Source organism: Papio anubis, chromosome 13 (assembly GCF_008728515.1).
Source record: "Papio anubis isolate 15944 chromosome 13, Panubis1.0, whole genome shotgun sequence".
Taxonomy (NCBI): domain Eukaryota; kingdom Metazoa; phylum Chordata; class Mammalia; order Primates; family Cercopithecidae; genus Papio; species Papio anubis.
The window spans coordinates 29,159,341-29,173,404 of NC_044988.1; the positions used below are offsets into that span (position 1 = coordinate 29,159,341).

Here is a 14,064-nt window from a genome sequence, read left to right on the forward strand (position 1 = left end):
CTGTTACTTTAGTCTCCTGTAATCTGTCCCAGTTTCTCAGACTTTCTTTTTCTTTCATGACGCTGACATTTTTTAAAGAATGTAACATAAGTGGTTGTTTAGTAGAATATCCATCAATTTAAGTTTATCTATTATTTCCTCATGATTAGATTCAGGAGTTTTGGCAGGAGCTTAGAACTTCTGACCTAATAAATTCTACTTCTGGGAATCTGTTATGAGGAAATAATAATAAACATGTAAAAAAAAAAGTATATGACTCTAAAGCAACACAAATGTCAACTAGTAATAAAAATCACAGCCAACATGTCCTGAGAGCATACTCAATGTCTAGTAGTATGCTCTGTGCTTTATGTATATTATCTTAATCTTTTAAATAAAAGGTATAGGTATGGCAGCCTCTTTTCACTGCCTACACAACTCTTCTCCCCTTTGTTCCTCTTTTGTTTTGGCAGCTCAAGAAAATGAATCACCATAGTTTTGAGCCAACCATGGGTTATCCATTTTTCTCAGTGAAATATTCTTCCTTTCCCAGCATCCGTTGCAGCCGAGGATGAGCATCTGACCCATTTCTGGCCAGTGAACACTATAGACAAATTTCCTGGAGGACTTCTGGGAAAGATGGAACCTCCCATGGAGACAGTCCTGGCCTCTTCATTTCTTCCATTTTGTAATGCTGTGGCTGCTGGGAGTCGTGGGAGCCATCTTTTAGCCTTGAGGTCATAAGAATGATGACCAAAGGCCTGTGTGCTGAGGATGGCAGAGGGAAGGGACAGAAAGAACCTCAGTTCATATGGCACTGTTGAATGGCTGGCCCAGTTCTGGACCATCTTATCTGCCTTACTTAGGTAATAAATTTAGATGTTTAAGCCACTTTCAATTGGACTTTCAGTACATTGCTGCTATAGACATTACTAATGGATACAGGTAGTGATAATAATAGAAATAGTTACTTGTCACTTAGCATAAGTGCTTTATATTATTTAATCTTTACAACCATCCTATGAAAAAGGTGCCACTATCAAGCCCATTTGATGGATAAAGTTTATTACAGAGACATTTAGTAATGTGCCAAAAGTCATATAGCTCATAAGGAAAAAGTTAGGATGTGAATCCAGGTGTTTGGACTTCAGAGTTCAAATTCTCAACCACTGCATTATCCTGCCTCCTCCTAAGCAAGGACGTGGCCATGTACATTATGACATATATGGCCAATGGAAAATTAGTAAATACATGGTGAGAAAGAGTCAGCTGAAATGCTCGTAAGAAGGTATAATTATTTCATTTATCTGCTTTCTTGTGCTCAATTTTACTAGTCAAGTCTCTTTGCAGCTTACTAATTTAAGCAAAAAAAAAAAAAAAATTCTCAGAAAGCAGAATAGTGGAGTTGTCATAAGGGCAGACCTTACGGTCAAACCTCCTGTGTTTCAATCCTGATGCCACCAATTATAAGCTAGGTAACTTTAGTCAGTTTTCTTAATCTGTGCCTCAATTTCCTCCTCTGTAAAGGGGAGATAATGGCAATGCATTCCATATTTGTAAAATGAAGATAAACTGAAACAATATATTCTTAAATAATACTTGGCATACAATAACTACTCAATTAATATTAGCTTTTGATCAGGAATCTCTCTTTTTCCTACCTCTCGGCACTGCCTTCTTCCTGTCTCAGGCAGCTACCCTGGTGGTGGCTAGAAGGCCACGAAGTGTCCAGGTTTACATCCTCTTCTATTTTATTTGCAACAAAATGAGAAAGTCTCCACTGCAAATGGTTCCAGCAAGAGTTCTGGGTTTGAGGCTTACTGACTTTTATTGGTCCTCTGACTTAATTATGAAGGATAGGGTGGCCATACTCTGACAAGCCAGGCTTAGGTTGGAGACCCACTCTTGGTGCCTACAGTGAAGGCAGCTCCATTAAGACCATTGTTTGAAAATGGAGGAAGCATCTTTTTCAGAAAATACAGAAAATGCAGATGCTACTCCCAGAAGTGGGAGAAATGGATACTGAATCAACACAGCAATATGTGCCTGCTATACCCACCTCATCCACAGAGCTAGTGGTGACATGTAAACACACACAACAAAAAAGAACAAAATAAATATTTGAGGGCATCAAGATAATGGGTATAAAATAATAAATACAGAAGTAAGATTAACACAGAAAATGAATACAGCTAAATAAATATAAAATGCAAAATTGAAAACTTTCCAGAAATGTGACTGTAGCATAAAAGATTAAGACATTTTTCACTTAAAAAAGACTGAAAGAAAATATTCCAACATGCTGACAGCTTTGTAATGTGCCTGGAGGTGAGAGGTGGGTGGGCGGGAGTTTCTCTCTTAGCATAATGAGGCCAATATTATAACTTATAAAAAGTAAGGTCAAGATAAATGAATGGGAAGAATATGATTTTTTCATATATATTTGATGGGGGTCTTCAGAAGGAAATTAATTTTTTTCCGTAAGAGAATGTTATCCACAGCCTGGAATAGAAGCCCACCACTGGATCTCCCCAAGCATAGAACAGAGCCCAACTTTCCCCTCTGTAGGACCAGCAGAAACTGGAAGGGGTGGATAGGGGAGTTCACAAGATTTGGTGACTGCCTGGGAAATTGTCCAGACATAAGAACCAGCCAAAGGATGTGTAGTGGAAGGTTTAGGGAAGAGAAGACAGACTAATGGGCCAGTGGGTAAATAGAGAGGCCTGAGGAAAGTGCAGGGGGAAGCTGGGAGTCAGGAGTGAGGCAGTGACCAGAGACATGCAGGCACTCAAATGAGGGGCAAAAGTGACCAGACTACACGATCATCTCTTGACTCTCTGTCCCCATGATTTCTTTTTCTCTCCATGAGATATGCCTTTGGGAAAACTGCCTAAATTTTTCCACAAAGAACTATGTGTTTTGTATTAGTGTCCGATGTGTGAGCTCAGGGTGAGAAAGGTGGAGCTGACAGTGCCAGGTCTAGCAGACATAATGTTCCCCACCCTCTGCCCCGCACCCTACAGGGCCCAGCAGCATCCTCACTGTGGACTGCCTACCGGCCTCCCCCAAGAGACTATGACCTGGATACAGAAACAGCAATCACCATGTGTGGGTTTCAACAGCTTGTAAAATCAAGCTTGAATTCTTTAATAGACCCTCGCACTCAGGCTCTGCCCACCTCCAAGGCTTTATTTTTGCTACTCACTTCACTCTGCACTCCTGGGCTCCCATCATTCTTCTAATTCTCAGGATAAGAGGTGGCGTCCCCTGTCTCCCTGCCTTTGCACAAGTGCTCCTTCTGCCTCATGAACTTGTTTAAGACCCAGTTCCAATGTTATTGCGCCAGTATAGTCATTCTTCCTCAGCGTCAATCTCTCTGCCACCAGCCTCTCCCAAGAACAAGTCATTTCCTCTCTGTCCTTCCTCACTTTCCCAGACTGTTATATGGCAAAACGTTCCTGGGCTGTCACACAGAGCCTGAGCCTCTTCTTTCCTTCTTTACATGTGTCTCATTCCTGGACTGTGAGTTCTGGGAAGTCAGGGAACAAGTATTTTTTGTTTTGCCCCTACTATCACCTAGCCCAGTGCATGACATATGGTAACCACTTGGTAAAGGTCTGGGGGAATGAACAGAAAACACATGGGTGATAGAGTGAACTTATTCACTCATTAATGAATTAATCCAAAATTCTTTTAGTCATAAAATGCTATGGTACAAATATTCCTATTGAATATGCAATAGCATTGTACATTAGAAAATATTCCAAACTCTATATTTAAAACACTAATATGTATTTTAAAATATACATATAAAATATAAAAAATCTGTATGTGTATATATCTAAAACACAATGATAATTTTTTTTTTTTTTGAGATGGAGTTTCGCTCTTGTTGCCCAGGCTGGAGTGCAACGGCGCGATCTCGGCTCACCACAACCTCCGCCTCCCAGGTTCAAGCGATTCTCCTGCCTCAACCTCCCTAATAGCTGGGATTACAGGCATGGGCCGCCACGCCAGGTTAATTTTGTATTTTTAGTAGAGACGGAGTTTCTCCATGTTGGTCAGGCTGGTCTCGAACTCCTGACCTCAGGTGATCTGCCTGCCTCAGCCTCCAAAAGTGCTGCGATTACAGGCATAAGCCACTGCGCCCGGCCTCAATGATAATTTTTAAAGGAAAGTTTGCTAATCTTTGTTCTTTTCATATAGAAAGATTTTTTTATGACAAAACAAGGAATGACATGAAGAAAATTAGGAGCTACAAATTCTAATGCTTAAAGTATGGCTGGTTTTATTTATTTATTTATTTATTTATTTTTGTATTTTTTTAAATTTATTTTTTATTATTATTATACTTTAAGTTCTAGGGTACATGTGCATAACATGCAGGTTTGTTACATATGTATACTTGTGCCATGTTGCTGTGCTGCACCCATCAACTCGTCAGCACCCATCAACTCGTCATTTACATCAGTATAACTCCCAATGCAATCCCTCCCCCCTCCCCCCTCTCCATGATAGGCCCCGGTGTGTGATGTTCCCCTTCCCGAGTCCAAGTGATCTCATTGTTCAATTCCCACCTATGAGTGAGAACATGCGGTGTTTGGTTTTCTGTTCTTGTGATAGTTTGCTAAGAATGATGGTTTCCAGCTGCATCCATGTCCCTACAAAGGACACAAACTCATCCTTTTTTACAGCTGCATAGTATTCCATGGTGTATATGTGCCACATTTTCTAAATCCAGTTTGTCACTGATGGACATTTGGGTTGATTCCAAGTCTTTGCTATTGTGAATAGTGGTATGGCTGGTTTTAAATACCTGCACTCAAATCTTTCTGTGTATTTCACCAATTGTAAGACAATAAAGATACCTACTTGCTAGTAATAATGTATGTGGTGGTTTGATTTTTTAAACTAAGAAATAAATACAAAACAGAGTTGAAAGATATTCATAAAAAGGCATAACTAAAATAAGAGAATAAAAGAGTAAAAACTGTCACTGTCTCCTGGAAGACAAGTGAAACTTGGCCATTCCCATTCGAATTCACTTTTTCATTCATTTATTCAATAAATACTTTTTGAGCACCTACTATGTGCCAGGCTTCTAGACACTAGAGATAGGGCACAAATTAACCAAACAAAAACCTCTGCATTGATGGAACTGTTATTCTAGAAGCATAAGAGATAATAAACAAATAAATAAAATATATAGTATGTCAGATGATCATAACAGCTATGGAGAAAAACGAAGTTGGAAAAGGAGTTAGAAAGTGTCAGGACAAGGGAAGGGGGCATTGTCAAGTTAAGTAGATGTTCTTGGAAGGTGACATTTGAACTAAATCTGGGGAGGTCCTGGGTGGTTTTTGGGAATAAGGAAGGGGACATGAAAATAATCACACTTTTTTTTTTTTTTTCCTGTAGTCCTGTCCTCAGGATCTTGCATTCCACTGGGCTGTTTTTATTGGTAATGACCCACACTTGTAACTAATTAAATGCTACTGTCAGACTGAAAGAGATACTCCATCCAACAGAGATGGAACATGGCAACTTGGCTCAAACCTTGAAGGATGGGGAGAGACGGGATGTGATGTAGGGGGAGGACAGCAAGAAGGATAGCATAAGCAGGGGGAGGCCCTGGGCAGAGAGGGGTAATGCCTGCTTTAGGGACAAGCTGGAGCTCTTCCCTGCTCCAACAGAAAGGTAAGGAATAAAGTTGGTTTTGTGAAGTGGGCATACAAGCTAGTGAGAAAAGGTCACGCTTGGTCATAGAGGCTACAGGAAGACACCAAAGCTAAATGAGCAGAGAAGAAATATGATGAAACAGGTATTTTAGTGAACTTCATCTAGTGATGGAATCAGATTAGATAGGAGAAAGAAGAGGTTACAGGCAGTGAAGCCATTTAAAATCTTATTTTTGTTATCTAGATATTAATTTATAAGGGCTAGACCACCAGAATGAAAGCCACTGTGAGAACAGTGATATTTACAAAAAAGTGATATTTATAAGGAACAAATAGCAGACCTTGGTAGGTGATTAGATCTGAAGGACACAGAAGGAAAAAAAATTAGAGCTGACGTATTTCTAAAGTTCAGAGAAAGGCAAGCAGATGGAGTCATTCCAAGACACAGGCCTCTGTGATTCAAAGACAGTGTGACTTACTCAGGATCACACAGTTAGCACAAAGCTGAAGCCAGAACCCAGATTTTCTGCTTTTCCCTCCACTGGATGACTCCAAAGTTTTAAACCTGGAAAATGAGAAAGTAGTGTGCCACCACTGCCCCCCCAAAAAATGGGTGATTATGGAGAGATAGCTAGCTTCCAGTTAAGTAAGGTAGACGGAGAATTTTAGTTTTATATTGAGTTTGAAGATACTAGAGTACAGAAATCTGGGAAATAGGCAAAACTTTAGGATAGGAAATGGCTCTGCCCTTACTAGTTTGTAATCTTGCTCAAGTCACTTAACATCTCTAAGTCTCAGTTTCTCCAGTTGCAAAGAGGTGTGTGGGGGGGTTAATGTTATTATTTAATGGTTGCTATGAATTAATTTCTATAAAGGACTTGGAGCAGTACCAGTGCAAGATAAGTGTTATTTAGTTATTTGTTAAATAAAATAGGTAAGATGCAATGTAAAGAAAGAGGTTGGCTTTCTGGGGAGGTAAGAAGAAGATGTGGGGAAACTAAAGAATTTAGGATAATTGATGTATGGTCTGAGATAGAAGTCAAGGAAAGAGTTGTATGAAGGTGAAAAACCAAATTGAATGACACAAAGATACAGAGAAAGAGGAAGGCCAAGAGAGACCATCAGATGCGGAAAGAAGGAGACCTCCAAGAGTTCACTCTGGACAGAGAGCTGATGGAGAACGAAAGAGGCAGTGAGAATAAGGAAGAAAGGCACTTGGATAGCTATTTGCCAGCGATATGTGAATGTGTCTAAGAGCAGATCAAACTTGAAAATAGGCATTTGACTAAATTAATGGATAACACATTCATGGTGAATTGTTAAAAGAGTGTTAAGGAAATCTGGAGACCATTCTAACTATCAGGAAATTGACAGCACAGAGGATAAAAATGCTGGCCTAACCTTCATGGTTAGGTACCAAATACTAAATCTATTGCAGTATGATTTGAGGTAAGATGGAAGATTTTGTGATTCCCGCATTCACCCAAAAAGTTTCCTTGATTGCAAATGCTGAATATTTGAGATGCTCTCATTACATTTTATTTATGTTTGTGTGAAACCAGTATATTTTTGTTCGATGTGAAAGTGTATGTCATAAACATTCAGAAACTCAGAGGAGTTCATCTGAAAGGCTGACATAGTATACCGCTGACCGAAGCCTCTGGGGCAAAATGTTTTCTATGTATCATTTGTTAAGTCTCAGTTTGAAGAAGTACTTACACATTTGTTCTCTTTGTATTTTGCTATCCAAATGTTTGCTCATAAATTCCAATGTAGTAAATAAGGAGAATTTTGAAAGTCAGAAACTCTAAATTTCAAAAAAGCTTTATTTTTCTTTGGGTTTGTTTTCATATGTAGTCTATTGTAGTCTATATAGTGAAATTCATCTTATATGCTTAAAAGGGCACTGATATTTGGTGAGGGATAGCAGGGGCGGGGAGTTACCTAACCAGTACTGAAAAGTTACTAAACTACCTGACACAGCTGAAACCAGAAAGGAGGGCTACATCAGGAAAAGATTGAATATATCCTTAGGCATTTTAGTATTAGGTTACAAATTAGGTTGTATTGGACTGGCATTGTCCAATAGGAATATAATGAGGCCCACAAATGTGAGCCACGTATGTAATTTTACATTTTTAAAAATGAAGCCACATTTTTAAAACGGAAAAACAAACCGGTGAAATTAATTTTAATAATATATTTTTTTTATATCCAAAGTATCATTTAACATGCAATCAACATGAAAATCATTAACAAGACATTTTGCATTATTTTTTCTGTACTGTCTTTAAATTCCAGTGTGTATTTTACACATCCAGCAGTTGGCAATTCAGACTAACCATAATGCCAAGTGGTCAATAGCCACATGTGGCTAGTGGCTATCATATTAAATAGTGCAGGTTTGAACCAAAAATACTTTGCTTTGTTGTTTTTTGTTTTTGTTTTTGTTTTTTTTTCTAGACAGAGTCTTGCTCTGTGGCCAGGCTGGAGTGCAGTGGCAGATCTTGGTTCACTGCAACCTCCGCCTTCCGGTTCAAGTGATTCCCTTGCCTCAGCCTCCCGAGTAGCTGGGACTACAGGCGTGGGCCACCACACCAGGCTAATTTTTTGTATTTTAGTAGAGACGGGGTTTCACCACGTTGGCCAGGATGGTCTCGATCTCCGGACCTCGTGATGTGCCCGCCTCGGCCTCCCAAAGTGCTGGGATTACAGGCGTGAGCCACTGCGCCAGGCCTACTTTGGTATTTTTTAAGAGCAAGTTGGTAAATGGGGGCATTATATGGAGAGTACTCTAGTATAGCACAGGTTAGAGCAGCATGCCAGCAACTTGAAATGGACACGGGCTTTTCCACTCCAGTCAACACTGGGACTTTTCTGTTTCTATCTTGAGTTTGAGGCTGGGCCTCTTAGTAGACCTCAGTCTGAAACTGAAATAAACCTGGACGCAGTGTACCCTTGAATCGCAAGAATGCCGCATTCAGTGTTTGTCCAGAGAAAAGCATTTATGCCAGGTTGTAACGAAAACATTTTTTGAGAACTCATAATGTTTATTCCTTGGATGAATCCATTATATTTATTTAGTGTCCCAGGAAGGACGATGGGCATATTGCTTGCAAAAGTTGATTTGAACTGATAGATTCCACTAACTTTTTTTTTGTCTTTTTTTTTTTGTCTGTCTTCTTCGAGAATGGGTGTCAACTCTTAATAACGCCTAGCCTTAAGAGTCCCTGGGTTGATCCCCGACCTCGCCAACTTTGTGGGGCTCCCACAACTTGCCCACATTCCCTGGCAGCTTCTGGCAGATGGAGTTTCCGGCCTGCGCTCAGTGGTCGCCTGTCGTCCGCCCGCGCTCCTTTCTGCGAGAGGTCGGCGGCCCCGGGCAGAGCGCGCCGTCTGACCAAGTATCCGGAGTCCAGTTCCGCGCTGGGTCCACGCCCTCCTCGCCCGCCGCTGCCTGCGTGCCAGGCCGGGTGGCGGGGCTGGCCGTCGCTGCTCGGAGCTTGGGCCCTCCCCCGGGGTGATTTCAGCGTAGAAGGTGGAAATGCGGAAGTTTCCAGCCCCGACTGACAGATGAGGCTTGCGCCTGGCTTGGCATGCTCCGCAGCGACTCTGCGGCGTGCCGGGCCCCAGCTCTCCGCACTCCGCGACCCTAGAAGCCACCAAGCCGCCGGCGGGCCATGGCCACTCTGCCCAGCGCAGAGCGCCGCGCGTTCGCGCTGAAGATCAACAGGTAAGACGCCCCCCGCGGCGCCGCAGGTCGCGGCCGGACATCCCAGCACCCGCGTGGCTCGGAGCATCGCTGCAGGGGCCGAGGCCAGACGAGTCCATTCGCGTCCGCTGCAGGGCGCGCCTGAGACCTGGGGCGCCCGGTTCCCGAGGCTGCAGCGGTGGAGCCGCTGGACGCGCGGTGGCTCCTGCGCTGGGCCCGGCTAGGTCCTCCCCGAGAATCTCGGTGCTCCTGGATGTCCTCAGCCACCGGGGATCGCTTCCCCGAACAACCTCGCCCGCTCCGCCCTCCAGGTTCTTACAGGTGGCCGGGCCTCAGGAGGGTGATAGGCGCCGGGGTAACTGTGTTGGGCACGCCACGGAGTGTCTCATAAACGGTTCCTTCCTTTGAGGCAAGTCTGAGCGGAGGGAAAGAAGTGAAGGGCTAAAATGAGAGTTGCGTTTGAGGCAGGCTGCAAGACTTCTGTTGTCCTGAGCAGGGCTCTGTCCTCTCCTGCTTCATTACTCCAGAAAGAGTTTGGCTCCTGGTGACATCGCTATTTTTATACCCTGCTCCAAAGGAGCCATGAAGTGGAAAAAGTGATTTTTTAAAAATTTCCACTTAAATAAACCAAAAGGAATGGCCTGTGGCTGACATTTTGAGATTTACAGAACTCCAGCAAAAAACTAAGGACTGGGGGATCCCAATTCACCATCCAATTCCTAATCAAAGTTGCACAAACTAAATATAAGCACATTTACTGCTCAAAGTTCTCAGTAAAGGTGCTTTAACTGCAGTTTTTCCTCCACTGAAAACTGCTGACAAGTATTTGGGACATTTTTGTCTTGCCCTGAGAAAGCTAGACTGTCTAGTTAAAAGATAATAGGAAACTCATCCTGAAGTGTCAACTTATTCTGTTGCCCACGGGGCTGTCCGATTTGTTCATCTTCATTTAGCTGAGCCTGTGAAAGGTGGATTTCACTGTAGGTTCATCTTTGTGCTGTTAGTGTGTGAAGAGGTTTGAATAACGAAGAATTAAAAGCCCAGAAAAACAAGGTGGTAAGGTCTTCTAGAAGGCATATTGAGCTTTATTACGATTTTATTTCCACTTGATATGTAACTGCCAGCAAACTGTTTCTCTTACCTTACTATTTCTTCATCTGTAGAATGAGTTTAATTATTTATATATATATTGCATATTAATGTTGGAGACCACAATGTATAAAGAGACTGGGTGCCATGGCTCACACCTCTAATCCCAACACTTTGGGAGGCCCGGGTGGGAGGATTACTTGAGCCCAGAGTTTGAGACCAGCCTGGGCAACACAGGGGGACCCCTGTAGCTACAAAAAATAATTTTAAAACATTAGCCAGGTGTGGTTGCATGCACCTGTAGCCCCAGCTATTCAAGAGGCTGAGGCAAGAGGATCGCTTGAGCCCAGGAGGATCACAGCTGTGATCATGCCATTGCACTCCAGCCTGGGTGAGAGAGTGAAACCCTGTCTCAAAAACACAGACAAAAACAAAAACAAAAACAAGGCATGAAGTATATCAGGGATCTCCCTATGGGAATTTTTTTCTACATTAGGGTTCATAACTGTTGCATGCCAGGAGGGGCAATTCATTCAGGGAGTATAGGAATCAAATTGAAGTTACTGATGGGTGTATTATTTGCCGTAGCTGCTGCTCCTCTGTCTTTGTGAATTTTAGGTCAGGAAGTGTGACTTGGGCAGAAAGATGTTAGAAACTATGGGGTTGGGCAGGGTTGATCTGGGGTGAGTGGCCAAGACCTGGACTAATCCTACAGGCAGTCTTGCAAGCAACTGCAGGGGTTGGTGTCACCTGGGGGTTAAGAATAAAGGCCCTGGTTAGTGTCTGATTTCCTTGCAAATTGGCTCTCAGCTACAAAGTCACTGTGCAACACTAGACATGTTACTTAACTTCTCTAAGCTTTGGTTTCTTTATATATCAAGTAGAGATAATCATAGTACCTACTTCTTATGACTGTGGGGAGGATTAAATGAATAATAGGTACAAAGTCTGAATTGCCAAGTACTCAATGTGTAAAATACACATTGGAATTTAGAGACAGTACAGAAAAAATAATGCAAAATGTCTTGTTAATCATTTTCATGTTGATTGCATGTTGCTTGTAGTGTCTGGCTCAGAATAAATGGTAAATAATTCTTAGTTACCATCATTAACATTACAATCAACTTCATTGCTGTAATCATCTCCATCATCACCATCTTTGGTAGCCTAAGATAGAAAGGTAGGAAGGAAAGCTGAAGTTGGAGAGCTTCAGGCAGAGATCAGTTTGGGTTGGGTGTGGAGATGCCAGTGGCTGGCTGGGAGCTTTCTTGGGGCCAATGTTTCCCCTCATGTGCCTTCCGTTGGGTGCTGAGAACACAAAACACATTCAATGGAAGAAAATATGTGATGAAATCTGATCAAGAAGAGCCCCCTCAAGTTAAATAAAGTATAAAAGGTTTTATAATCCTCAGGCAAGAAAATGGATTGGAAATTCCTATTCTTAGCGTTCTGTTTTCCTCTTTGAAGCATTCTGTGTATTGTGTGGGAGAGTTATGCTAAGGAGCTTGGCAGAAATTGTTATTCAAAGGAGCAGATTGATAAGGACATACCTAGTATTAATGTATCATTTAATTTCACCATTATTTACTTATTGTGTCCCAGACACTATGTTACCCAGTTAATAGATTTTATGATTAAATTCTCACAAAAAGCCTGTCAAACTCATGAAGTCTTGTACAGAAGAGGAAAAGGAATCTTAGCCATATAGCTTCACAAGGCCATGTAATTTTTTCAAGAACAACCAGCAATGGCAGAGCTAGGATTGCAAACTGCTCCAAAGACTGTGCTCTTAATTGGGCCTATTGTTATCTTGATCCATGTATCCCAAGAATTTCCTTTAAAGCAAGAGAGGAATTAATTTTTTTTAAAAATCACCATTTTGGTAGCAGCATTGGCAAAGTGTTTGGTTTCTGATTAGTGTTTAATATATAAACATTAACAATGTGATGTTTTGCAATGTTGAAGGTGGAAAAGAAATGTTTTCCCTTGCATGTCTACCTATTTTTTTTTTAAATAGATCAAATTCCAAAAGTAAGAACTGTGTTGAAATATGGCCATTAGTACATTCAGCATGTGCTCATGTTTTTCACCTTACTACCCAGAATAGTGTAAACTATCCCTTAAAAATATTTGTAGGATAAAACCAGTATGCTTCCTGTTAATGAAGTATTCAAATCTGATATATTAAAAATATTATTTGTAAAGAGTTCAGTTCTGGCCGGGCACGGTGGCTCAAGCCTGTAATCCCAGCACTTTGGGAGGCCGAGACTGGCGGATCACGAGGTCAGGAGATCGAGACCATCCTGGCTAATCCGGTGAAACCCCGTCTCTACTAAAAAATACAAAAAACTAGCCAGGCGAGGTGGCAGGCGCCTGTAGTCCCAGCTACTCGGGAGGCTGAGGCAGGAGAATGGTGTAAACCCGGGAGGCGGAGCTTGCAGTGAGCTGAGATTCGGCCACTGCACTCCAGCCTGGGCGGCAGAGCAAGACTCCGTCTCAAAAAAAAAAAAAAAAAAAAAAAAATAGTTCACCACACCAGTCTCCAGAAGGAGTAAGCGGACTGTCTCACAGTCTGAGAAGACGCCCACAGTCTTTAAATTCTGTTGACACTGGCCTCTCATGCTCTTATAAATTCTAAATTTCATGTGTTGTAAGCCATCATATGGGACTTGTTTTGTCTTGAGCGCCAGGTGTAATTGTATAACTTGTTAATGGTTAAGCATTTCGCTAGAACCCGCAGCTCAGGAAGGTATAAGAGAAAGGACCAATCACTGAATGTTTCTGAGGTAGAAAGGTGAAATTAATTTTCTTGTAAGTGCTATATACTTGTCTTCATTTCCATTTTATTGTTGCTGACTTGTGGGCCAAGGAAAGACTAGATCTAAGTTAGGTAGTTCATAATAACGTTTACATTTGGGATTTCAGGCGCTGCTGCATTACATGTCGTAACACGGTTACTTGTAGGAACATCCAGTCTTGAGTCTTGTTAACTGCCTTTTTTCTTACTGGAATTTAGTGCCTTTGTAGATTATAAAAATTATTACTAATACTCTGAACCTTTATTAAACAAAATCTTAGTGTCTTTCAAATATAGAATAGATGTAAAACTTGATCAAATCTTAAAGTAAAATAAGAACCTTGGATAAAGAGGACAAAAGTGTAGAATGCAGAAAAAATCGTTAACCCTCTTGTGGATAGTCAGGATTGAAAGGAAGGAAAAATAATGGCTTACACTTCTAGAATGCTTTCTATATCATAACTCATTCACCTCTATGAAATAGGAGCAGTGACTATCTCTGTTTTACAGATGGAGAAACTGAGTGCAGAGAAGCTATAGAAGTTGTTCAAAGTCACATACAACTAATTAAGATCAGAGCTGAGATTCAAATGTAGGCTGCCTGGCTCCAGAATCTTCTCTTTTAATCATTATACCATGCTGTCATCTCAGTTTTATTTTAAAATAATAAGTAGCATTTATTGATTATTTAGTATGTGCTACATATTGTGCTAAGAACTTTATATACCTTCATTTCATCCTTTCAAAAAAGGAGCAAACAGGGCTGGGTGCAGTGGCTCATGCCTATAATCTCAGCATTTTGGGAGGCG

The 14,064-nt window shown here is 41.5% G+C and overlaps 1 protein-coding gene across 1 annotated transcript in view; it reads left to right on the plus strand.

The window, feature by feature from the left end:
• Nucleotides 1–9,224: 9,224 nt before the first annotated feature.
• Nucleotides 9,225–14,064, plus strand: part of DOCK8 (dedicator of cytokinesis 8) — a 239,907-nt gene continuing 235,067 nt past the window's right edge. The window contains exon 1 of the mRNA XM_031654757.1: nucleotides 9,225–9,390. Within this exon, the coding sequence (XP_031510617.1) occupies nucleotides 9,338–9,390 (53 nt within the window). The 5' untranslated portion in view covers nucleotides 9,225–9,337. The remainder of the gene's footprint in view (nucleotides 9,391–14,064) is intronic.